Genomic DNA, 26,784 nt, shown 5'->3' on the forward strand with positions numbered 1-26,784 from the left:
ATATGAATACACATATTTTAGATTCTATATTTACTGAAACCAATGTCAAAACTGAATATTTGTCATAATCAAAATAACAAAAATGATGTTTGTGTATTTCTTTTGTGTTTGTTTTCAATTGTGTAGCCAGAGTTCAGGGTGTGAAGGCTGCAGAGCACAAACACAAACATCTGCAGGCAGTTTGATTGTCTGTCAGCAGCATTTCCTGTAATCCAAACCACTGAGAGCAGATTCATATCTGCTGCTGTTCACTCATCAACCTCCCTCCTCTCTGCTCTCTGTCTTTATTCTGCTGCATGGAAACTTTTGATTTGTTGATGTTCTTGAAAGAATCAAAAACTTACAGTTAAATGTCTTAAAACAAGAAAATTGTCTTTGAGTTTATTGAGAATATTGTTGTAAAAAAAATGTAAGAATATGGATCAATGTGTATAAACAGAAAATGTAAATGAAAAAGCAGAAAACTGCAAAGTTCCATCTCTACAACACAGCTGACACAGTTTGATGAAGGATCTACAGCAAGTCATAAAAAAATATTTGAGAACTGTGATCAAAGTGATGAATGAGATGAAAGGAGGAGATTTGATGGAGAGAAAAGACCAGCAGAAAAGAGTCATTCAGCATGTCTGGAGTTGGTGGATGCTCCCTTGTTTCTGAGGATCATCAGCAGAGAGAGTCCACAGCAGTACACCAGACTCTTCACTATCAGCACTGAGTACAGCAGGCAGAGCAGCTTCACCCTGCACTCAGACTGGAAGGACAGCTTCACCAGGTCCAGAGGAGGAACAGAGGCTGTTCCCTCTGCTAGAATGCTGGAAGATGCTGGATGGGATGTTGGAGCTGCTGGATGGGATGTTGGAGCTGCTGGATGGGATGTTGGAGCTGCTGTGGAACCTGCAGCTGGAAGTGCAGGAATCTCTGAAACAGAGAAAGAGTCAGAAAGAGTCAGCATGAAGCTGAATCTCTGTTGAACACAGTCACCAAGCCTTCATTACCTTGTTGTGTTTGGGCCTCCACTGTGCCCCCCTCATGTTTGACGGAGCAGATGTATTTATAGGAGCTGTCCTCTTGCTGATGGAGCAGCAGGATGGAGGCGCTGCGTCCCGACTCTCTGAGATCCAGCTGCTCTTCAGAGGTCAGGTCCTCCAGTGGTCCGTTGTTCTTCTGTCTTTTCCAGGAGAACTGGACCACAGGAGGAAACATGGCTGAGGCCAGACACAGCAGGGAGCTGCTCCCCTCCACATGGACTCTGGATGCTGCTGGGTACACGCTCACCACGGGCTTCACTACGGACTCATCTGAAGTTTGACAGCAGCAACAAGCAGCACAGACACACACTCACACAGTCAACAGCAGCTTCCAGAAGTGCATTCAGTCTGATCCTGGAAACTCCATGAACTCTGATCACTAAACTCCTCATCAATGCAGCACAAAGTTCACTTCACTCACTGGATTCAGCTTCACATCAAACCGGCATCAGGAGACACGACGGCTGCAAATCATTTCTACACTCAGACTAACTCATTTGGAAGAAAAAGATCTTTAGAAATTTGGAAATTAAACACTAAATCTGTGCTTAAAAATTTTAAATATGCTGAATTAAAAAACAATTTTTTTATTTAATTTACCAAAAGATTTATGTTATCATTTTATGATAACATTTATAGATTTTTTAACACTTACAGAATCTTACTTTTTACAGAAAATTGTTCACATTATCCCAAAAATCAGAACACATTTATTTTTACTTTAAACTATTTTTAGATTTTTGAAAATATTCAAGAACAAAAAGGACCTTAAAAGACACCAAAAAACATGTCAACTTAAGCAAATAAATCCTTTAATCTTATATTTATGACTTTTTAAATTCTAGATATTTTAGAGAAAAGAAACAAGTTCTAAAAAATAATTGATCTGAGAAAAGTATTTTGTTTTTTTATGATAATTACTTCAATTATGTAAAGTGCTTTAAATGTTTTCAATTTTTTTTTACATTTATGTAATGCATTTATATATAAAGCATTATTTTAATTTTATTTAAATTAGTTAAAATTCAAGAACCATTTTTACAACATTTTTGTGAATTTTTATTTATCAATCAATCAAACTTTATGTATGATATAGCGCTTCTCATGCAGTTGTGCAGCTCGAAGCGCTTTAACATTAAATTTAAACATCTATTCTAATCATTAACACTCAAAAATAAACTATGCAAAGTGCTTTGAATCATTCAAATTTATGTATAATTTATAATTTCAATTTAGTTTAAACAAGTTTAAAGTCATGATCAATTTAAACAACTTTCAGTGAATCATTATTTTCTATAAAATGATCATTTTCTTCAGTTTTGTTTCCAAACTTGTGTTAAATTCAGTTGAAGCTCAGATCTGATCTTGTTCTCAGAAACCAGCAGATGTTCCAGAATCAGTGAGACCATCAAACTCTAAATATTTGGAACATCACTCAGATTTGCAGAAATCAAGAATCAGTTTAGTTGTTCAGTGAGATTTCAACATGTTTGCAGAAATGATTCAGCTTTTCTTCTGGAACAATGGCTGCTTGATGAATTCTCTGCTAATGATGAACAAACTAACATGTGAAGCTGAAGCAGCAGAAACTGACTTGAAACACATTTTCTACAATCAAACAGCTGAAGGAGCAGAAATGGTTCTTCTTACCCGTTACAAACAGTCTAGTTCCAGATCCAAAGATGTAGTAATCCCTTGACACACAGTAAGAAAGTGTGCTCCAAAAACCTGTGTGCTGTTAAAGTGTCGTCTGAGTGAATCAGGATCATATTTCAGCTCCGTGAGGAGTTTCTCTAATGTTCAGATAAACATGACTATCTCTGTCTGCAGTGGAGGAACTTGGTGAACTGCTGTGTGAAATGAGAGAAGAAAATGACAAATATTCCTGCAGTTATTAGATGAAAGATTCATGCAGAAAGTGACAGCATGAAAGAGGAAATGTAGAGTTGTGCACGTGTTCAGTTATCCTGAAGTCCATCAGTCTGTTTTCTTCTGCTCCTCCTGAAACCACAGGAACATGAGAGAGCAGCACAGTTCTGCTGGGAGTCCAAACACAGACACATTCAGCATTCAGAGCTCACTTCCACTCTCAGAGTTTCTGTCTCACTTCTGGTCTCTGCTGCTTTCATGCAGTCAAACAGAAGCAGAAAGATCTCTGCTCCTCTGAGAAAACCACACTTTGGGTTTCAATCCCATTCTGTCTCAACAGAACATTTCTCTGAACCAGAGCAGTTTGTGTTTCTGAAACTAGAGAAGCTGATTCAATGAAAACTGCAGATGTAGACCATGAAGAAGCTCAAATCCACATTCACATTCTGGAAGGATCAGTTCCTAAAAGTCCAGGACAGAGACTCTGGAACTTTTAGAAAATGCTTCTTTCTGAAACTCTGCTGTGTTGTTGGTTAGAGCTGGAATTCTGTTTTCTAGTCACTGATCAAGTTTTGCCCGTAGATATCAACCAGTCAAACACATTTTTTATCCACCAAATTATTTTACACAGAGACACTTAAGTGTTTTACTTCATACAATGATAGTATGTTGAACACAAACAGGAACAACACAACAACAACTGTATATGGTTTTTATTTCTAAAGAATCTTTTTTAAGTAACATAATTCTACCTTCAGGTTATTATATTTTATATGAAATAATAAATTCAGCTGGAAAACCTGATAAAATGTTGGATTATTGTCATTGTGTCAATGCAGTAAAGATGCAAAACTCTCCCTGAAACTGTTCAAACAGTTGGACTGACATGGATCTACTGAAGAAAAGAGAAGCTTTTTGGATGTTTAGATGCAGAGAAACAGGAGTCAGAGAATCTCCTCCTCTAGTCAACAACTAACTGCATCTGCTGGTTTGGTTGCTGAGGGTCTAGTTGAGCATCAGCCTCAGTGTTTTGAATTGACATGACTTCCTGTTTGGGAGGAGCAACATGTCTGTGGGTGTTGTTCATCTACTGGAAAATGTCCACCTCTTTCCTGGACACAGGAATGTTGGACAAAGACAACAAAGACTCTGATGATTCCTCTGCAATGTGGCTTCATCTATGAATTCCAGCCTTTTCATGAAGGCAGCAGCAACAAATACATTGATTTATGACTCTGTCAGTAAATCCTGGGACTCAGGATCAAATAAACAAAGATGATGGATGGATTTTAGTTCTGATCAGCTTTGATTTTTTGGTCATTTTGGTATCAAAACATTGAGATCAATCAGGAAAAGTGTGTTTATGCTTTGATAGTAAAATGCTTTATAATGAACAAAATCTCTGTATATCATAGAAATGGAAGAGGAGGTGTTCAACTCTGAAAGTTTTGTTCTCTCTAAAAACTGTAAACTTTTGCAAACTTTCAGCCTGAGAAACTTTTCAACCTTCAAGCTGTTCAGCAGAGATTGGACTCTTTCATTTGTTTTTCTTTCAACAATTCCTTACATGGTTTTCACACAACAGTTGTCTCAATGGGCTTCTTAGCGGTAATTGTAAAATAAACATAAAATCAAACATAGAATTCAATAGGAGAATACTAAACTTTAACTAAACAGACTAAACTGGACATCCCTGCCCTTAGACTCTCTTTCGCGGTAAGGAAAAACTCCTAAATAAACCGGATTCCAAAAAACAGAAGAAACCTCAGGGGTCTCCACATGAAGGAAGGATCCTCCCTGTCATGGTGGCCTCTGTCAGTGCTCCTCCCCTCCCCTCTCTCTGTGCACCTGAAGATTGGAACCAGCTGTGGACACTCTGCTCATCACCTCTCTGCTTTCATAAGGAGATCCAGCCCAGCATTCATCGCCAGTCCGTTGCCTACCTCGGTGCATGTTGAATCTCAAGTTAAGTTGTGATTCATGTCCTAGCCTTCTACTTACCTTGCTTATTCGATCCGCCTTCAGGTTTCCCATTCCACGAGTGTCCACCTGGGAGATCTTCCTCACGCTTCGCTCCAGTCTCACCTCAAGTCACGCCTCGCTCCACGCTCGCCACGGGCCCCAAGACATCAGGCAGTCTGCGGGGATCCTCTCCGCACATCTCGCTCCGCTCCAGCCTAACTCTCAAGACGCTACGAGCTTCTGCTACGTCGACGCACCTCCAGAGCTCCAAGCTAGAAGTAACAAACAAACAAACTGAACTGTTTATTTCCTGCTTGGAAATTAAAGACTCTTTACTTCGCTACGCGCCTGAGTTTCCTTCCGGGTTTTCAGTGTCTGGGTCTGCCCCGTCCAACTTACCATGACACTCCCCCAGGATGGACAGGTGATGTACCAGAACTCTTAGAAAAAAATTGACTTATCTAACTCTACAAATAAAATTTTTAAAAATCGAGCCGACGAGCTTCATCCAGATGAGTTGGGGGACGGCTGGGGGTGCGACACGAGCCAGAGACAGGACCCACAATCAGTTGTAGGAGCAGAGACGAGGCACACGGTCAGGTACAGGAGCACGGATGAGCATACTGGAATCTGAAATCGCTCCCACTCCCCTGGAGGGACAGTACCTGAATCATACTGCACCAACCAGATGCATGGAGAACTAATGATTAATAATGATCAATAATAGAGGGGAGAAGGAGGGCAGAAGTAGATGGGAATAGAGGACAGAACCCCAGTGCACCATAGATACCCCAGCTTCAAACTTCTAGCATCCTACTAACAACTAATTGTTAAGTTTAACAACAATTATTCTTTTATAAAGTTCCAGTGTCAAAACTGAGGAACATCCACTTTTTTGATCCAAATTTTACTGGACTCCCTCATATCTGATCACTTTAAATCCATTTCTTAAACCCACTTGATCCCTCACGGGGCTGCTGGAGTCTATTTTGACCATTTTTAGGTGAAGGCAGGTTTCGTCCTGCATTGGTCCCATTTTAAATCAGGTCATGTTCTTTTTCTTCCTCTGTAGTGGTTTTTCCTCCTGATTGTAAAAACATACGTGATCCTAAAGACATGAAACACATGAACACTCAAGATTCTGACAAAGGTTCCATTTCTTCACCTTTGTCATTTTTTATAGTCATTGTTTTATCAGGGATTTTTACTTGACATTAGAACAGCTTTGTGTCTCAATTCTGATTAATTTGACATCAAGACTTTTTGCTTGAGACAAATATAATGTTTGTTATTTTCCTGCTGAACTTCACTAAACTGAAAGAATTTCATGAAGCAGTGGATTTAATTCTGTTAGAACACAAAATATTTTATGAAGGTCCTATAAATTTATGTAGCTGTATTTATCCATCACGTCTTAATGTCCGGTCTGTAAAAATATTGTGTGACTTGAAACTGGTCCTTGAAAACACATAAGTGACACACAGAACAGCTCTTTAGCATTTCATCATAGCTTTGTAGCTTCATAGCTTCATAGCATCAGTGTCTAACAACAACACTGTCTCCAAATCAAAACTTTAAATAAACTTTGAAAAGTTGAAGATAAAAGTTTGAGGATGTTTGCGGCCTGCTGAGCAGAGTGGAGAGGTTACATGCTGACTTCAGCGCTATGGGATGCGCTACAGCTTCAAGTGGATGTGTGTGCTGATCTTCGTGCAATCACCACTGACGTGAATCATTGGGTGTGTAGATTGGAGCGTGTCACGGAAATGGTTCAGGACAGCGATCAGCGTGTCTTTGGTACTGGCCTGGGGGTTAAAGGAGGTGGATCGACGTCAGAGACCCCGCAGGCCACTGGAGCTACCGGTGCTGCGACGAGTGGGTGTGTGGGTGAGCAGGATGGGAATCCCCACTCTTCGACGCAACACCTGCCCCCTGCCCCAACACCTGCCACGTTGTTAAAAAAGGCAAAAGGCAAATGGCGAACAAGAAGGTCCCACGAACAGCCGCATCCGGCCGGAGTTAAAAAACTGGGTAAAAAAATAATCATGGGCACGGGAGCAGCAGGGAATATCCGAATGGTCACCACAAAAATGGTGAGTGTATTTGCTTCAAAATTCTCTCCCGATCTTGATCCAGAGACATTATCGGATTATCTCAAGAGGCAACTTGGCCGGGAGGTGATGTGCCAGAGGCTGAACACTGTTAATAATAGATATGCATCCTTCAAAGTCTCAGCTGAGTGCAATAATGTGCCTGACATGTATAACCCGGAAATCTGGCCAGCTGGTGCTTATGTGCGGCGATTCTTTGAGCCACGTAAAGTTGGTGTCACTGGTTTAAACATCGCGCTTCCAAGCAAGCTGAGTGTCATATTTCGTCAAGTTCCTGTCTGACTTTTGTGTCCTCGTGTGTCGCTTCCTGTTTTCTTTTGAAAGTTCTTCCCTTTCCTGTTCATGTCTGTTTTCCCCACAGCTGTGGTCCTAATCATCCCTGATCGTTCCCACCTGTGCTGTCCCTCCTCATATGTATTTATGGTCTGTGTCTCCCTCTGTCCTGTGCCTGATTATCATGTGTAGATGTTTACCAAACCCTACGCCTATCTCAGGTTCTCAGGAATAAAAGTTTTCCAAGAACTCTGCATCTGAGTCCTCGCCATTCTGTGGTCCTTGTCACTGAGGGGCGGGGCTTCACCTCCTGGTAGCGCAGCAGTGCCTTAAAGCTGAACTGATGGATTTAAGAGTACTCTCCTACAACCGTCGTGGCCTGCGTTTGGGTCAGGGTGCAGAGGACCGAGCCCGCCGAGTTGTTGTAGACCAACTGCTGGAAAAATGTGATGTGCTTTGCTTACAAGAGACCTTCTTAACAAAGCAGGACTTGGAGGGATTAAACTCAATACATGACAATTTCCACGGGGCTGGGGAGTCCACGACGGATATTTGTGATGGAATAATAAGAGGTCGAATATCAGGGGGAGTAGCCATCCTCTGGGATAAAAGACTTGATTCCTGTATAAATATCATAAGGATGGAAGTGGACTGGTGTATAGCTATACACTCAACACAGAACGGCAAGGAATGTGTCATCCTCAATGTGTACACCCCCTATGAGTGTCATCAAAATGAAACAGAGTTTCTTAATAGGCTTGCTTTTATTAACTGTTTTATGCAAGATTATACATTTTTAAATGTGTTTGTTATTGGTGATATGAACTCTCACGCCTCTGACAACAAATCTATTTTTGCAAATCATTTGAAACATTTCTGTGTGGATAATGGTCTGACACTCTCATCTGAAATCTTGCTGCCTGAAGATAGTTTTACACACATTAATGAAGCATGGCATATGACTTCCTGGTTAGACCATTGTATTACAACAGCTGATGCTCATGCCTCCCTGACTAACATTACGATTTTTTATGAACTGTCATTTGCTGACCATATTCCTTTTGGGATGCAAATAAATTTGCTGAGTTTACCTTTGAGGCAAAGGTACAATCCTGATAGTTCCTCATATTTGGATTGGAGCACTCTCTCAAAAGATGAAGTGTCATTGTACTCTGTATATTCAGATACATTATTAAGTTCCATTTCTCTGCCTAGAGAAGCAATTACATGTAGAAATGGAAATTGCAAAAACCCTGCTCATGTCTCTGCTATCTCCTCTCTGTACAAGAATATAACGAAAGCTTTGCTTGATTCTAGTAGCTTCTTAAGAGCACGAGAAGCCTCAAAGGAATGGGTTCTCGCTGGGAAACCAAGGCATGGGCCAGTTTTTGAGCAAAAGCGGGTTACCAATGTAAGATACAAGAATGCAAAACGTTTTATTTGTAAAAACGACCAGGCAATGAGAGCTGACTCCATGGCTAGGAATCTATTTTGTCACAACAGTCGAAACTTCTGGAAAGAAGTGAAAGTTAATACTGCTGGCATAAAAACAATTCCATGTGTGGTAGACGGGGCCTCTGGCACTGAAAATATTTTAGAGCTATGGCGACAACACTACATAAGAATATTCAACTGTGTCCAGACTGATCTGTATGTAGTCAATGATGCTGATACCACTGGTATAATCACAACACATAATGTTCACCAAGCCATCTCCAGACTGTCTAATAACAAAGCTACTGGACTTGATGGGGTATCTTCTGAGCATGTGAAGTTTGCCAGTGGAAGGGGAACTCCACTACTTGCAATGTGTTTTACAGCTTTTCTTGTTCATGGATTTTTACCAGACTCCATGATAGCTGTAATGTTAGTACCAGTGTTAAAAAACAAAGCTGGAAAGATTGGTTGCACTGAAAACTACAGACCAATTGCTCTGGCTAATATTCTATCTAAACTCTTTGAGATAATCCTGCTGGACATGATTACAGAGTTTGTGAGAACGACTCACAATCAATTTGGGTTCAAAGAAAAGCTTGGTACTGACGTGTGTATATATGCTCTTAAAGAAATGATTTACAAATATAGGAGTCTAAATTCCTCTGTTTTTCTGTGTTTTTTAGATGCCTCTAAAGCAATTGACAGGGTAAATCATAAGAAATTATTTATGAAACTGACGAAGAGATGTACCCAAATGTGTTGTGCGTATTCTGCTGTATTGGTATGCTCAACAAACAAAGCAGGTTAAATGGGGAAACCAGGTGTCAGAACCTTTTAAATCCACCAACGGGGTGAAACAAGGGGGCATTCTCTCTCCTATTCTGTTTAATTTATATTTGGATGAATTTTCTCTCAAACTTAACGCCTGTCACACTGTTTGTGTGGCTGGAGATCTAATTATCAACCATTTGATGTATGCTGATGATCTAGTTGTGTTGAGTCCAAGTACTGCTGGACTTCAACAATTGCTTAACATCTGTTCTGCTTATGGGCTTGATAATGACATCATTTTTAATGCACAAAAAAGTCTGATTATGATCTCTCGGACAAAAGAAGACAAAAACCAAAAATTCTCTGATTTTTACCTGTCAAATGCTGTCCTTGTGTGTACTAATAAGATCAAGTATCTTGGGCATATCATTTCGGAAGACTTGTCAGATGATGCAGACATCTACAGGCAGTGTCGTGTGGTATATGGGCAAGCCAACACTCTTTCTCAAATGTTTGGTATGTGCACAGAAGGAGTCAAGGTGACATTATTTAAAGCTTTTTGCACTCGTCTGTACACAGCTCATCTTTGGGCGACTATAAAAGTGCCAGTAGGAGAAAGCTGCAGGCGGCGTACAATGATGCTGTCAGACTGCTTTTAAAAAAGCCAAGGAGGACAAGTGCTAGTTCGCTTTTCGTTTCACTCAGAATTAACACTCTCTGGGCTTGCATGCGCTCGCTTATGTTCAAATTTATCTGCAGATTAAACGCTTCAGAGAATACTCTCATCTTGGTTATAAGCAACATTAGATTTAGTGCAATACGTTTCCGGTCAAATCTATGGAAACACTGGAGGGACTGTCTTTGTACTTGTCTTTGTAATTAAGGTTTTATAGTGTGTTATGTATATGTAATCTTTTTATCTTGGTATTTATTCTTATCTTTTTTAATTAATTTATTTTTATTAAGTATTTTTTTATTAACTTTTTTATTAACCATAACTGGGGAGCCGGTTTAGCTCGTGCTGGTTTGCGGCGCCTTCCATCCGTGAAACCCAGGTTCAACTCCAGGCTGCTCCCTGTTCCCTTCTCTACCTCTATGCCGGTCCCAAGCCCAGTTGCTTTGAGAGGGTTGCGTCAGGAAGGGCATCCGGCGTAAAACATTGCCAAGTTTACCATGCAACTTGTTCGCTGTGGCGACCCCAGATGGGACAAGCCAAAAGAGAAACAACATTAACCGTAACTATTCTCTATACCTCAGCTTGTGTATTCTTGACACTGTATTTTTTTAAACGTGGTAGGTCTGTGTACTCCTTTTTACTGATTGGACCATGAGCCTGGAATAAATTCTATCTACCCATCTATCTATATCAGACTTAAGGTCACAAAACAGCATCCAGATGTTTGGAGCAAAGAGCTGGAAGCTGAGTTTCTGCACAAACTTTGGGTCTTTTTAACAAAGACAACCTGTTTAGAGTTGAATCAATGAATGTTTACAAACACAATGTTTACAAACACAACAACAACAGCTTGACTCTCACTAACAGACTGATGAAGACTTTGACATCTTCATCACTGTTTCTTCAACTTACAATTGAATAAACACAGAAATCTGTCTGCAGTTCAACAGGTTCAGGATTCTGACAAAAATTTAGATTTTTCTGGATTTAACATTTTAATCATTAAAAGCAAATTTGATCCTTCTAATACTGTTTGTCACATAACTTCTACTGTAAATATATATTGTTGTTGTTTTTTTAACGAGTTATCAAAACCAGAGAGCAGCTCTCCAGCTGACTTTTCTGCTGTTAGAAATCTGGAGGTTCTCTTTGACGGCTCAATATCAGTGTCTCCCCATAGATGGAACATTACAAATTGACCTTGACTTTAGTTTAGATGCAGAAAGTTGTTCTACATTCATGTGGTTTTGGAAGATTTGTTGTTTTTCTGACGTTCATGTCTGTTTTCTGAGTCTGATAGTCATTTTTCTGATCATTCCAACAGAGCATGAATGCAGCATTTCTCTAAGTTTGTTTTTGTCCCTGAGGGACATCAACCCTTTGGTGCAATTGGGACTAAAATGAGAAGAAAATTCTTAGTTTTGAAATAAAACTACTGTCACGGTGCCTCGGTCGGTTGCCTTCCCCCTCCCTACTCTGCTCATTGGATCCAGCTGCCTCTCATCATCTCATCACCTGCTGTCCTTCTTAAGGAGATCCATCCCACCATTCGACGCCAGTCCGTTATACACTCTCCGGTGCTTACGTCTGGCTCAAGGTTAAGTTACGCCTATTCAAGTCTAAGCCTTGAACTTACCTCTTTTGTGCTCCTTCAGGTCCTCCTCACCACGGGTGCAGCTGGTATCCTGTTCTCTCCTCGTCTCCTCCGCTCAGGCCACGAAGTCCCAAGACATTCTGGCGCGAAGCTCTGGTTTCCACGCCACATATACTCACCTCAGGTCCACGCTGTTTTCCTGAACTCTGGGATTGTGAATCCATTAAACTCTTTCACTTGATCTCCTAGCCTGAGTTTACTTCCGGGTTCCAGCATCTGGGTCTGCCTTGTCATCGTCACTATGACAGAACGGACTGGCCATCACCCAGACCCAGCTGACCCGGAAGGACTCCGCTTGGCCGTCTCTCATCAAGGCATAGCCCTGGGACGACAAGCTGAATCCCTGAACCAGATGGCCGCCGCACAACAGGACCTTTTCAGACGTCTGGATGGAATTTCTCAGGCCCTGATGGAACTTTTTTTTTTTTTTTTTTTTTTTTAACAACTTTATTGCACATTATGCCATTTTACAAGAAAGTACTTTTAGGTATGCAATCAAAAAAAAAACACAACAGCATATATCAAATAAACATCTGTAACATACAGAGGAACACGAGTAGAAATAGAAATAAGCCAGGGGGTTAAACTCTATGAAAAAATACTGAATCTATCACATACAGACAATGTTCTGATTGCTTTTTGCTTCTCTGAAATTCGAATACTGTTGATATTTTTTTTTTCCAGAATAAAGACAATATAATTTTTTTTTACCAATAATACAGAAAAATAAAATAAAATAAATACAAGACATTAAAATAAAAAATAAATTAAAAAAAAAAAAAAAGGGGGGGGGTTACATAGACATTGTAATTAATCTTAACTTAGGGGGCTATCAAGAAGCTGTAATTTACATATGATACTTTGAAGTTCCATAGCAAGTTTGTTTTCCATGAAGTTTACAGATGAAAAAAAAGAGCAGAGTTCTTTATGAAATGTAGAAAAAAATGGTTTGATTTTAAGGAAACGACATTTATGTATATAGAATTTACCCAAAATAATTACAACATTCAGAAGAAGTTCTGTGTTCTTGTTTTCTAAAATAAACCCAAAAATGATATCCTTAATAGAAAAGTCTGCTAAAAGTGGAATCTTGGGGAAAAGCCAATAATTTAAACTATTCCAAAAGACATCAGAATAAAAACATTCAAAGAAAAGATGCTCAGTTGTTTCAATCTCCACATGACAAAAAGAACAACAATTTTCAGGAATTCCAAACCGTTTTCTTAATAATTCCTTGGAAGGGTAAATACCTGAAAAGGTCTTAAAGTGAACTTCCTTGGCTTTAGGAGGAATGGGGAGTTTTAAATATTTAGTTCGTATTTGTTTCTTTTTTGAATGATTAAAATATTGGGTTATATAATTTGGATTTGAGATGTAGGGAAAGGACGTTACATTAAAATATTCTCTGATTTGAAGGTTTGGGAGTTTGGCAGTTGCTATGTTGTGTCCATTAATCAGAAGCTTGGGGACAGTAGGATGTCTGTAGATGTCATTATGAAACAGATCAGAAACTGAGCTCACAACATTTTGAGGAATGGCCTTAATAATTTTTTCAAAATCTTTTCTATTCGTTAGTGAACCATATTTAGCTGTGAAATCATCAAAAGACATGAGAGTGGCATTGTCATTAAGAAGATGCATTAAAGACCAAATTCCATTTTCAAACCATGTTGGAACAAAGATGGATTTGTTTCTGATAGTGATGTATCTGCAGTTCCATATGGGAGTGTTGTGTGGACTGTAATTGTGTTTATAAATGAGCTTCCAATACATGAGAACTTGCTGATGAAAAGACGAGAGTTGGATGGGAAGTTTCTTATTATCAAAATCACAACTGAGTAAAAATTGGATCCCTCCTAGGCTGGAAAATATTTTATTAGGAACAATGAACCAAATACTATTTTGATTCCTAATAAATGATTTTAACCAGTTTATTTTTAAGGTGCCATTAAGGCTGTTAAAGTCTATGGCTTGAAGACCTCCATCTTCATATTTTTTAGTCAGCGTACCTTGTTTAACATAGTGTGTTTTCCTTTTCCATATGAAGTTAAAATTGACTTGATTAATAGATTTGATGGCTTGTTTAGGGACACCTATAGAATAGGTGGGATATATGAATCTGGATATGCTTTCAATTTTGGTGAGGAGAATTCTACCAAAAATAGAAAGATCTCTCTGTGCCCAGTTATTCAGCAGAGTCGAACATTTCTCTAATTTGTCCCAAACATTCAGTTTTTCCAAGTCTGTTTTGTTTTTAGTTATATGCATTCCGAGGTATTTAACTGTGGATTTAATAGGGATATTATAAGCATTCAATAATGTACATGGTTTAATGGGTAAGATCTCACACTTGTTTAGGTTCAATTTGAGGCCTGAAGCTTTTGAAAAGAAGTCAATCGTTTTAAGAATCTTGGGGATGTCATGAAGATTATTAAGGAAAATTGTTGTATCGTCGGCTAGTTGGCTTATTGAAAATTCAGCATTTGCAACTGTCAGCTTACCAAAGTCAGTATGTTTGATGAGCAAAGACAGCATTTCTGCTGCTGCAATAAAAAGAAGGGGTGAAATTGGGCAACCTTGTTTTATACCTTTGCTGATGTTAAATCTGTGAGACGTCCCCTGAGGTAAACAAACAGAACTACTGGTTTCATAATAAAAAGTTTTAACTGTATTAATAAATTTGTTACCAAAACCAAAGAATTGCAGAGTTTGAAACATGAAATTATGCTCAATCATATCAAAGGCCTTGTAAAAATCTAAAAATAAAATAAAACCGTCTGTATCTATGAGTTGTTCATAGTCAATCATATCCAGAACAAGACGTAAGTTATTATGAATTGAGCGACCTTTAATAAAACCGGACTGCGTTTCAGAGATTATTTGGGTTATGTCTGACTTGAATCTGTTTGAAAATATATGCGTTAGAAGCTTATAGTCAGTATTCAAAAGAGTTATAGGCCTTAAATTATCTAGAAATGTTGGGTCTTTACCCGGCTTGGGAATAAGGGTGATTACACCCTGTTTCATTGTATGTGTTAGAGACCCATTTTGAATAATTTCTTTAAACATTTCAAAAATTAAATCTTTGATATGCTCCCAAAAGAATTTATAAAAGTTACTGGTCAGTCCATCACATCCTGGAGCTTTATCCTTGGACAGACAGCTTAAAGCCTTCTCTAATTCCTGCAAAGTTATTTCTGAATCACAAGAATTTCTAAAATTGTCATCAATCTTAGGAATGAAATCTTTAATTGTCTGGAAAAAAGTATTATTATGGGATTCGGAATAAGATGACGAATACAAATTACTATAAAATGAACTTATTTCTTTAGAGATCATTTGAGGATCAGAGCATAATTGATTATTAATATGAAGTTTCTTTATAGCATTCTTCTCTTGCCTCTTCTTTTCTAGATTACAGAAATAAGAAGTACTCTTTTCACCAAGCTCCACCCATTTTGCTCGGGATCTGATGAAGGCTCCTTTCGCTTTTTTAATATAAATATCGTCAAGAGAACACTGTAAAATGCTTCTGCGTTGTTTATCATCCTCGTTGAAAACAGGCTTGGAACAAATCTGATTTAACTCAGTCAAAATTTCAGTTTCTTTTTGCTTATAATGTTTTGCAATTAATTTGCTATGTTTAATGGCAGTTTGACGTACTTTGAATTTAAAGAATTCCCACTTATCAGTGTAAGATTTTAGGGTTGAATCACTATTTATTGTTTCTAATAATTCAATAACAGCATTACAGAAAGTTTCATTAGTGAGAAGTGAAGAATTAAATTTCCAGTAGCCTCTTCCAAAGGATTTTTGGATTTGAGAGCTGACATTAAGTTCAATCAAACAGTGATCAGTAAGGGGAGCTGCTGAGATGTTAACGTCTATTTTGTTTTGTAGAAGGTTATTTGAGACTAGCCAGAAGTCAATACGAGATTTTGATGATCCATTAGGCTTGAACCAAGAGAATGTTTGTCTGAGAGGATTTTTAATCCTCCAGGGGTCAGAAACATTAACATCAAGACAAAAGTCCCGTAAAGTTGGATTAATATGATGGGTATTGAACTTTGAGGGTACTCTATCCAGCCATTCATCTAGAACCATGTTATAATCACCACCAATTACTACAGTATTTGTACAGTACTTGTGATTGAGAAGTTTGACATGTTTTGCAATTTCCGTTAATAATAACTTGTTTTGACTAGGAATATTATAGCCATAGACATTGCATAGGATCAGAAAACCATCATCAGTTTTAAGAACACAGATGAGCCAGTGACCGTCATCATCAGAGATATGGGTAATCACTTTGAACGAACAGTTTTTAAAGAGCAAAGCAACTCCAGAAGATTTGTTTGTACCGTGACAGAATAGGATTTTGTCTCCCCATTGATTAGACCAAAACTGTTCGTCTGCTTTAACAGAATGAGTTTCCTGCAGTAGAATGCTGCTGGCTTTCACATTTTTACAGAATAGGAACATAGATTTTCTTTTTACATTGTCTCGTAAACCCCTAACATTTAAAGAAACAAAGTTAAAATTAGACATGAAACACAAAAAAACAATAACACAAAAATGAACAAAAAGTTACTTACTTAGCTAGTTACTGAAGGTGAAAGTTAGCGGTTGGAATTCAGATCCCAAACAACATTGTAATGCAGAACTAGACCTCAAACTTTTAGAAAAAATACTTTAGAACTTATAACTTTCAAGTTAACAACAACAGAGTTTCACTTTCCTCTGTGAACTTAAGGTGTGGAAAAAACGGAGCAAATGAGGTTTATGCTTTAAGAACAAAGCATTTATGGTAGTTAACTCCAAACTAGTAAAGAAGAATAAAAAAAACAACAACACAACTAGTCTGGAAACAGACGGACTCCATTAGCGTACCCGACGTGGCCTCGATAGTACACGTTCTGTCCCGCAGCTCTAGCTTTCTCCATTTTGGGCCAGACAGCAGCTCTTGCTTCTCGGTCAGCTTTACAGAAATCCTGCTTGAAGAAGATTCCCAACTCTTGACAAACCCTTGCATCCTTAGAAACCTTCCAGAAGATGTCGCGGTAGTGCCTCATGGAGAACTGGATGATAATTTGGCGGTGCCTCCCGGTTTCTTTCCTCCCCAGCCGATGTACTGTATCCACAACCATTTCCAACACCGATGTGTGCTGTGGCGCGATCTTTGCCAGGATCTCCAGGACTTCTTTGCGGGTGTTTTCCTCGGTTTTTTCTTTCAAACCTTGTAACTTCAGGTTCCAGCGCCGTTTATATCGCTCCATCTCCACCACCCTCTCTTTTAAGTCATCATTTTCTTTCCTCAGCACAGAAACTTCTTTTCCCAAATTGTGCACTTTGGATTTACAGTCCTTTATATCAGCAGCGTTTACCTCAGTGATCTTCGTCAGATTAGCCAGAATCACAGAGTTTTCCCGAAGTCTGCCGTCAAAGTCGTCAAATCTCGCAGTCAGTTTTTCGATGGCGGCAGTTAATGCTGACAACTCGGCATCACTTTTGTTAGAGATGACTACCTTGTTAGGTGGAACGGAGGGTTTAGTGGGTGTAACCGGGGTTTTCCTTTTAGTAGACAGCGAGGAAACTTCCATGGCGTATTCGTGGTCATGTGTTGTCATCTCTGGGTTTTTGGATGCGGGAGTCGGCTTCTCCGATACAGGCTTTTCCCGTGGCATTCTAGGAGCTCTTAATATTGCCGTTGTTGTTTTTCTCAGTTCGTTCTTGTCCCTTTACAATGGTAAGACTTGAGAGTAATACAAAAAAAAAGCAAAACTAGTTCAGCAGTTTGAAAATGAGGTCAAAAGGGATATTTTGGGACCGGACCGTAGCAGCTCACAAAAAGTTGACCGCACGGACCGCCATCTTAGCTCCTCCCCCTGATGGAACTAACAGGTCAGCGATCCGCCTACGCCACAGCCAGCGCCTCTCCTTCCGCCGGAAGTTCAGCCCCCGCTACCGTTAGCCCGGCTAACGAAAACATCCGGCTTCAACCCGAGAACTTCCAGGGAGACGTGGAGGCCTGCGGGGGTTTCCTCCTTCAGTGCCAACTGATTTTCCAGCAGGCTCCACGACACTACCACGCAGATCATAGCAAAATTACACTCATCGTTAACTCCCTCAGGGGTAAAGCGCTACAATGGGCGCAGGCCTACCTAACGGCTAATCCCATTGACCAAATTCCGTTTCAACGATTCATAGGGGAATTCCGGTTGGTGTTCGACCAGCCCCGCAAGGAGGAGGAAGCGACCCGTCGTCTACTAGCCTTGAAGCAACGCAACAGATCTGTGAGTGACCATTTAATAGACTTTCGGATTCTAGCGGTGGAAGCAGGTTGGCCGGCCATCGCCCTGAAAGGCGTGTTCTACCAGTCACTAAACGATTCAATTAAAGATCATTTATGTTCTCAACCCGAGGCTAGATCTTTTGAAGAGCTCGTCACCGCGGCCTTGCGGTCCGACGTGCGTCTCCGGGAACGCCAGACTGAGCGTCTACGCCATGATAAAGGACCTTTGGCTAACTTTCTCCCCCCCCTCGCCACAGCTGATTCAGCTCGTTCCTTTTCTCATGAGGCCGCCGGACAATCCCGTGAGGAGCCTATGCAGATCGGGCACTCAAAGCTCACACCCGAGGAACGGCGGAGACGGAGGGACGAGGGATCATGTTTCTACTGTGGTCAGGCAGGTCACCTTGTTCACCAGTGTACGTTGCGTTTAAACGCCAGAACCCCCCGCTAGACGACAGGCCGCGGGCGGGTCACTCCCTCACTACTAAGAACTCTTTCTTGTACATTCCTGTCAAGCTATGTAACCAAGCTAAGACCCATGTTTGCCAAGCCCTCATAGATTCTGGCGCTGAGCAAAGTTTCATTGACTGTAACCTTGTGTCTGAACTCGACCTTCCCACAGAGCCTTTGGAACACCCGGTCAAGGCAGCAGGTCTGGGAGGCCAGCTCCTCACTCACATAACTCACCGCACCAAGGCTGTTCAACTCATCTCCTCTGGTAATCACCATGAATTCATGCAGTTCTATGTCATTCAATCCCTCCAATCTCCCGTCATCTTAGGTTTCCCCTGGCTTCATGCTCACAACCCGCAGTTTGATTGGGTGAATCGTCACATCACCAACTGGAGTACTGCCTGCATGGCTAATTGCCTCCGTTCCGCCATCCCTTCGGTTCCTCCAAGTCATCACTCAGTCCCAGAAATCATCGACCTTACTAAGGTACCCTCCTGCTATCACGACCTTAGGGCTGTCTTTAGCAAAACCAAGGCTGGCGCTCTTCCCCCTCACAGACCTTACGATTGCTCCATAGATTTATTAAAGGGGGCTACTCTACCCAAGAGCCGCTTATTTAATTTATCCGGCCCTGAGAAGCAGGCTATGGAGAAATACATTCACGACGCTCTTTCTTCCGGTCACATCCGCCCCTCTTCGTCCCCTGTCGGTGCAGGGTTCTTTTTCGTTCAGAAAAAGGATAAAACCTTACGACCCTGCATAGATTTCCGCGAACTAAATCAGATCACGGTCAAAAATAAGTATCCCCTTCCCCTCATCAGCTCCGCTTTAGATTCCGTTCAAGAGGCTCGCATCTTTTCTAAATTAGATCTCCGCAACGCCTATCATTTAGTCCGCATGAGGGAGGGGGATGAATGGAAAACGGCGTTCAACACACCCCAAGGGCATTTTGAATACCTGGTGATGCCTTTCGGGCTTACCAATGCCCCCGCCATTTTTCAGCACCTAGTAAACGACGTCCTCCGTGATTTCTTAAATCGTTTTGTATTTGTCTACCTGGACGACATACTAATTTACTCACGTGATCAAGATCAACACACCCACCATGTCCGGCAGGTCCTCGAACGCCTTCTTGAAAATAAGCTTTTTGTTAAAGCAGAGAAATGCGAATTTCATGTCCCTACCATATCATTTCTCGGTTTTATCATAGAGGCCGGTAATATCCGTCCAGACCCAGCTAAGATCATGGCAGTAGCCAACTGGGAACCTCCTGATTCCAGAAAGCAACTGCAACGCTTCCTCGGTTTCGCTAACTTTTATCGCCGTTTTATAAGAAACTACAGCAGTATCGCAGCTCCCCTCACTCAGCTCACCTCGGTTAACAGACCCTTTGTTTGGGGTCCCGAGGCTCAGGCTGCCTTTGATCTCCTAAAGGGTTTATTCACCTCGGCTCCTATCCTGATTCAGCCTGACCCCCTTCGCCAATTTATTGTCGAGGTGGACGCCTCCGACTCAGGCGTTGGGGCGGTCCTCTCCCAGCGTGAGAACAACACGGGCAAATTAAAACCCTGCGCGTTCTTCTCACGAAAACTGTCCACTGCTGAACGCAATTATGACGTGGGTAATCGGGAGCTCCTCGCCATCAAACTCGCCCTTGAGGAGTGGCGTCACTGGCTCGAGGGTACTGAGCAGCCTTTCATAGTGTGGACAGACCACAAAAATTTGGCCTACCTTCGTTCCGCCAAACGCCTTAATTCACGCCAAGCCCGTTGGTGCCTCTTCTTCGACCGTTTCTCGTTCATCATTACTTATAGGCCTGGCAGCAGGAACGTTAAACCGGACGCACTTTCACGTCTTTATAGTAAAGAGGACAGTCAGGACCCCTCTCCCATTATCTCCCCCACCTGCATAGTAGGGAACCTCACCTGGGACATTGAGACTCGAGTCCTACAGGCCCAAGACGAAGAACCTGATCATCCCCCTGTCCCGGTGAACACCTTGTATGTCCCCTCCTCACTCCGCTCTGAAGTTCTGGTTTGGGGGCATACCTCTCGTATTTCCTGTCATGGAGGTGTCCAGAGAACCCTCAAGCTCCTCCAACGTAGGTTCTTCTGGCCCTCCATGGAACGAGATGTCAGGGAGTTCGTCGCCGCCTGCGACGTCTGCGCCCGTTCAAAATCCTCCAATGCCCCACCTGCCGGTCTGCTCCATCCACTGCCCGTTCCTCAACGCCCTTGGTCTCATCTCGCAGCGGACTTCGTCACTGGGTTACCACCCTCGAAAGGTAACACTGTCATTCTCACCATAATCGACCGCTTCTCAAAGTCTGCTCAGTTCATCGCTCTCCCCAAGTTACCCACAGCCACAGAAATGGCTGACATCATGGTTCAGCAGGTTTTTCGTCATCACGGCATCCCTTGTGACATTGTTTCCGACCGAGGCCCTCAATTTGTGTCTCAGGTTTGGAGGGCTTTCTGCTCTGCCCTCGGGGCCACTGTCAGTCTCACTTCAGGTCACCACCCTCAATCCAACGGGCAAGCTGAACGTGCCAACCAGGAACTCGAGGCTGCCCTCCGCTGTCTGGCTGCCCAGAACCCTTCTAACTGGTCCTCGTTCCTGGTTTGGATCGAGTACGCCCACAACAACCACCCTTCCTCTGCCACCGGTATGTCCCCCTTTGAAGCCTCTCTGGGATATTCTCCACCTCTCTTCCCCTCTCAGGAGTTGGATCTGGCTGTGCCCTCCGTGCGACATCATCTCCAGCGTGTTCAGCACTTCTGGAACCAAGCTCGGGCCGCTCTCCTGCGCACCCAGGAGAGTAATTGCCGCATCGCGAACCGTCGCAGGAGGGACAGTCCCATCTACCAGCCGGGACAGAGGGTCTGGCTCTCTTCTCGTGACATACCTCTCCAGGCCACCTCTCGCAAATTGGCTCCTCGATTCATCGGTCCCTACATCATTGAGAGGATCATAAACCCAACCTGCGTACGGTTGCGGCTTCCAGCGGCGCTTAAGGTTCACCCCGCCTTCCATGTTTCACAGATCAAACCCGTTCAGGAGAGCCCCCTGTGCCCGCCGTCCGCTTCCCCTCCACCCGCCCGGGTCATTGACAACGCCCCCGCCTTCTCGGTCAACCGGGTTCTGGACGTCCGTCGCCGGGGCCGTGGTTTTCAGTTCTTGGTGGACTGGGAGGGTTACGGTCCAGAGGAGCGCTCATGGATCTCCCGCTCGCTTATTCTGGACCGTTCCCTCATCGAGGATTTCTACCGGTCCCACCCGGATCGCCGTCCTGGACCGCCTGGAGGCGGTCGTTGAGGGGGGGGCACTGTCACGGTGCCTCGGTCGGTTGCCTTCCCCCTCCCTACTCTGCTCATTGGATCCAGCTGCCTCTCATCATCTCATCACCTGCTGTCCTTCTTAAGGAGATCCATCCCACCATTCGACGCCAGTCCGTTATACACTCTCCGGTGCTTACGTCTGGCTCAAGGTTAAGTTACGCCTATTCAAGTCTAAGCCTTGAACTTACCTCTTTTGTGCTCCTTCAGGTCCTCCTCACCACGGGTGCAGCTGGTATCCTGTTCTCTCCTCGTCTCCTCCGCTCAGGCCACGAAGTCCCAAGACATTCTGGCGCGAAGCTCTGGTTTCCACGCCACATATACTCACCTCAGGTCCACGCTGTTTTCCTGAACTCTGGGATTGTGAATCCATTAAACTCTTTCACTTGATCTCCTAGCCTGAGTTTACTTCCGGGTTCCAGCATCTGGGTCTGCCTTGTCATCGTCACTATGACAACTACAGAATGTTAATTTCCAATCAACAGTAAAACTTGTTTTCATCCACATTCTATCTTCTTTCTTTCTCCCATCAGGTGGATTACCAAAACACTCCCCACATCTGCTCCTGGACCGGCCCTTCTGTCAAACTTTAGAAGCATCTGTTGCTCATGAGTCAGAAAGTTTGTCCACCACTGCTCTAGGGTGTCCCTACTATCAAGTCAACAGAACAGATAGTCTGACTCTGAGAGGGAAAGCAGGTAGAAGGACGAGGAAAGAGAGGATGAGACTCACCGCTTCTGATTCCAGACCCACAGCACACTGCTGCTTCCAAAGAAAGAAATGAATCATTTTTCATTCATAAAATGAGTGTATTTTATTGACTGCACTGGATCATGTCAAACAATGAAAATGTAATTAATAAATTAAAGCCACAAGTGGCGTTGTGTGGTTGTCTTTACCGAAAATTCATTTCACATTTATCCCAGGTGTGTGCCAATTTTTGTGAGTTTTCTGGTATGTGGCGGGGGTCAAATTTGATCTCAAAGACGCCGTTAGAAAGAAGAATAAGAAAACATTTGAAAAACAATCTTGAAGATTTTGCGGTTAGGATCTCTTATGTATTTCAATGCGGCCTGTCTTTTACTATAGGATGGGCATGTCTTTTTGGCTTTATGCCCTTCCTGTGTTTTTGTCGTCATTTTTGCAATGACAATTTTGACATTTTTGCGGTGATGTTGTGCACGTGTGTGTGTATTTTTGTTTTGTTACACAATTGCCCTGTCATTTTGTGCTTTGGGTGACTTTTGACCTGATTTTTTGGTGTTTTGAACCCTTTTGAGTGTTTACAGTTACAATATGGTCCTTGCAGTCTGTGAATGCTGCAGACCATAATAAATGATAATCTTTGTCAAAATGATTTTATATCCATAACTTCACTCGTCTTGTTTGATGGACAGAAAAGTCTATTAAAGGTTGTCAGGTTGTTGACAAAGGACAAAAGATTTAAGAAAGCATCAGGTGTTCAGTTTAGACAGAAAAGATGAAGAAAAAACACTCCACAGAAAAAGATAAGCAGACATTTTCTACAATTAACACTCAGTAAACACCAGATGAAACCAAAGATACCATTTGATGAGCCACATTTTGAGGACCATTTGCCAAATGGCTAATAAATATTTGCACCTAAATAGACTAGTATTGTTATTTAGCTTAATGGTGGATTTATTTCTGTCTTTTTCTGCAGGTCTGATGTGATTTTTACCATAAATCTTTAAAAAGAAAACAGCTTCAAGTTAAGCGGGAACAAACTTAGATACTGTATCTTAGTTGGGAATTCAGTATATATTTTACTTTTAATACCATAGTTAATAAAGGGAAATAAATTCTATATTTTGTTTTTTTATTTGTGTGTATGCAGGTTTGAATTCTTGGGGGCGGGGCTAGGGGGGTCCAGTGTTTCATCTAGGGCGCCAAACTGACCAGAACCGCCTTTGAAAATAAGTATTGAGAACCAAACAGACAAAACTTAAAGTTCAGATTAGAAAAGACAAGAAAGTTTTTGCTAAAAGCTGGAATGTAAACATTTGTAGAATAATGTCTGCAGACTGATGATGACAATATTTAACAGGAGAATCAATCAGATGAAGTTCAGACAGGACTGAGTTACCCTCTAAAAACAAACACACTGATAACAATGTTTGATTTAGATTTAATGAAGAAAACTGAATGTAATCATCTGACATGATTCCAGTTTACTGGTTATTTTTATTCAACTCTTCATGCCATTTGTCACTAATTTACAACGTTCTATTAAATCCATAAATAAACTGAACTTGCAGTAACTTAATATTAAAAACAAAAAAATAATAGATAAAGGGTTTGTGTCTCTAAATGTTTCCAGTTGCTGTTTTCCAACATGTTAAAAAACTGTGGTTAGAGAAATAACAGGCCTGGAATGTTGAATGTGTTTGTTCTCACACTGATGTTCAAACTGGAGTTTTTTCTATTTCCAGTCTGAAAATAAGGAGAAGCAGGGAAACAGTTCAGTTCAGTGGATCTGAAGGCTGCAGAGCAGCAGATGTTCTCAAAAGGCTGACTAAGCATTGACAGCTATTTTTTAATAAAGTTTGATTTGATTTGATTGTGTTTTCATTTGGCGCCTTCATCCTCAGTTCAGTGAGTTTGTGAGTCTGTGTGAGATGGAGGTGAAACATGTGAACCTGGCTGTGGTTTCCTGCTCTCTTTCTGTCACAAACACTAACATCTGTTCATCTGCAGGTTTTTGTTCAGCCTGCAGGGATCATTTCTCACTGTGGAGGATTGTATTTATAGCAGCTGCAGTAGTAGGAGGCTGAATGATCCACTTTGACTTTATTGATCTTCAATTCACATCCACTCTGGGTTTTTTCAGCCGTGAAATCATCTTGTTGAGGATGACCAAAAGGTTTGTTGATTCCACAACTGCTTCCATAAAAAAGAAGAATTATTTTAAATGTTTCTGTTTCTTTCTTCTGGTACCAGTATCTGTAGTCATCATAACACTCCTGAATTCCTCCACAGCTGAAAGAGACACTTTGACCAACTCTCCTGGTCAATGTTAAATCCTCCTGAATCAGTTCTGCTGCCATGGAAACCAGTGCTGCAGAGACACAGACAGACAGGTGAAGGTCAGGATGACAGTGTTTGTTCCAGGTAGACCTGGTTGGCTCCTGATTGGCTGCAAACACTCACCTGAACACAGACAGCACAGAGCAGCAGCTGGGAGGAAAAGCATTTTGTTCAGCCGTGTTTCCTCTGCTCAACCTGAGGAGAAGTGGCGTTCTGATGCAGCTGAGGACAAAGAAGGACCTGAGAGCTGTGAGATGAGAGCAGGACCACGTTGTTTGGGACTCCTCCTCCAAGCTCCCATCAGCCCCTGCAGCTCACAGAGAAGACTGCTGCTGCAGACGGACAGCTCAGCTGAAGCTGCTGTGTGGTTTCATCTTCCTGATTTGAATCTGACAGCAGATGAAGAGAATCTGGGTCACATGATGCACAAACACTCCAACACATTCATGTTCCACAAACACACTCAGCTTGATGCTGAACTCACAAACACACACTGTTATCTGCTGTTTAACAGCTGTGGAGAAAATACACAAGTATCAATTCATGTTCTGTTTCTTGATGAATCTCTGTGATCCATGATGAACTCATGTTGATGCTGGAAGCTGCTTGAAATGTTTTCTACACTGTTTATGTCTAGAGAAAAATATCAATGATTCTCATCTGTTAACACAGGGAAGTTCCTCAACAGCCATGTGGGGGCGCTCTCCAGCTGCTTTAAATGAAAAGTAATGGTTTCAGAGATATTTCAGTTACTTTTTAATGGAAGATTCTAAACCATGAAGTCTGTTTTCCTCCATTAGAAACATTTCAGGAGATCTTTGTGTGAAAACTTCTGACCTGATCGTCACAAAGACAAGATACCAGTTTTTCTTTGGTTCTCATTGATCTACTGAAGATTTTTCTCCGATTTTTTCAATGTCCTCATTAGGACAAAATAATAAGACGTTTGAGTGAAACTTCAAATGTTTTAAAGAACAAAACAGTTTGTTTGTTTGAATAAAAAAATCGTATGTAAATTTCTAATACTGATTTATTACCTGATATCAGATTTTTAAAGATTTGAATGATTTGAATAATATTCATGAGTCAATAATTTAGCAACAGGATGTCTTCATAATAACCACTTAGCCTGTTGGATCTGCATTTGGAAACATTCCACAAACCTATTATAGCATTATTATACCCAGAATATTATAACCAGAAAACTTATGATATTAACTGGAGGAACTTATTAAATCCAATATTCTAAACTTCTAACCAAAACTAGTTTAACTTGTTAAGTCAGCATAAAATGTCCAAACCAAAAAACAATCAGATTTTACTCTAAACAAACACAAACATTGTCTCACTGCTCTCATGGACGCACACTTAAGCTTAGAAACCCAAACTGCTCTTTAAAATATTGTGTTTACTGCTCTGTTTACTTCTGTTTACAATTTAGAATTGGATTTACTCAAACAACGACGGCGCCCTCTCGTGGTGAACTTCAGAACAACGCCTCAGTCCTCTTAAGAAAAGCATTAATAATGTTAAGTTTAAAACAACTTTAGTTGTTGTTTATTTTTAGATTTCTTTGCTTTGTTTTTTGTTTTTATCCTCTCCATCTTCCCCTCTTTACCCTCTCTTTTGTGTGTGTTTTCAATTGTGTAGCCAGAGTTCAGGGTGTGAAGGCTGCAGAGCACAAACACACACATCTGCAGGCAGTTTGATTGTCTGTCAGCAGCATTTCCTGTAATCCAAACCACTGAGAGCAGATTCATATCTGCTGCTGTTCACTCATCAACCTCCCTCCTCTCTGCTCTCTGTCTTTATTCTGCTGCATGGAAACTTTTGATTTGTTGATGTTATTGAAAGAATCACAAACTTACAGTAAAA

General features: G+C 41.4%; 1 protein-coding gene and 1 long non-coding RNA gene across 2 annotated transcripts; one reads left to right on the forward strand and one right to left on the reverse strand.

Moving 5' to 3' along the window:
* Positions 1–352: 352 nt before the first annotated feature.
* On the reverse strand, positions 353–1,338 carry LOC144986699 (uncharacterized; the record flags this gene model as incomplete). The annotated part of the gene is made up of 2 exons (XM_078934473.1): positions 353–843; positions 996–1,338. Coding segments are annotated over 2 exons (573 nt in total), but the record flags the coding sequence as incomplete, so codon positions are not given.
* Positions 1,339–21,287: 19,949 nt separating this feature from the next.
* Positions 21,288–22,251, forward strand: LOC144986607 (uncharacterized). Its single transcript, XR_013650426.1, has 2 exons — positions 21,288–21,993; positions 22,072–22,251. It is a non-coding gene; the product is annotated as an uncharacterized LOC144986607 (long non-coding RNA).
* The last annotated feature ends 4,533 nt before the right edge of the window (positions 22,252–26,784 follow it).

This window comes from Oryzias latipes, chromosome 17 (assembly GCF_053564925.1).
Source record: "Oryzias latipes strain Hd-rR chromosome 17, Olatipes_Hd-rR_3.1".
Taxonomy (NCBI): Eukaryota; Metazoa; Chordata; class Actinopteri; order Beloniformes; family Adrianichthyidae; genus Oryzias; species Oryzias latipes.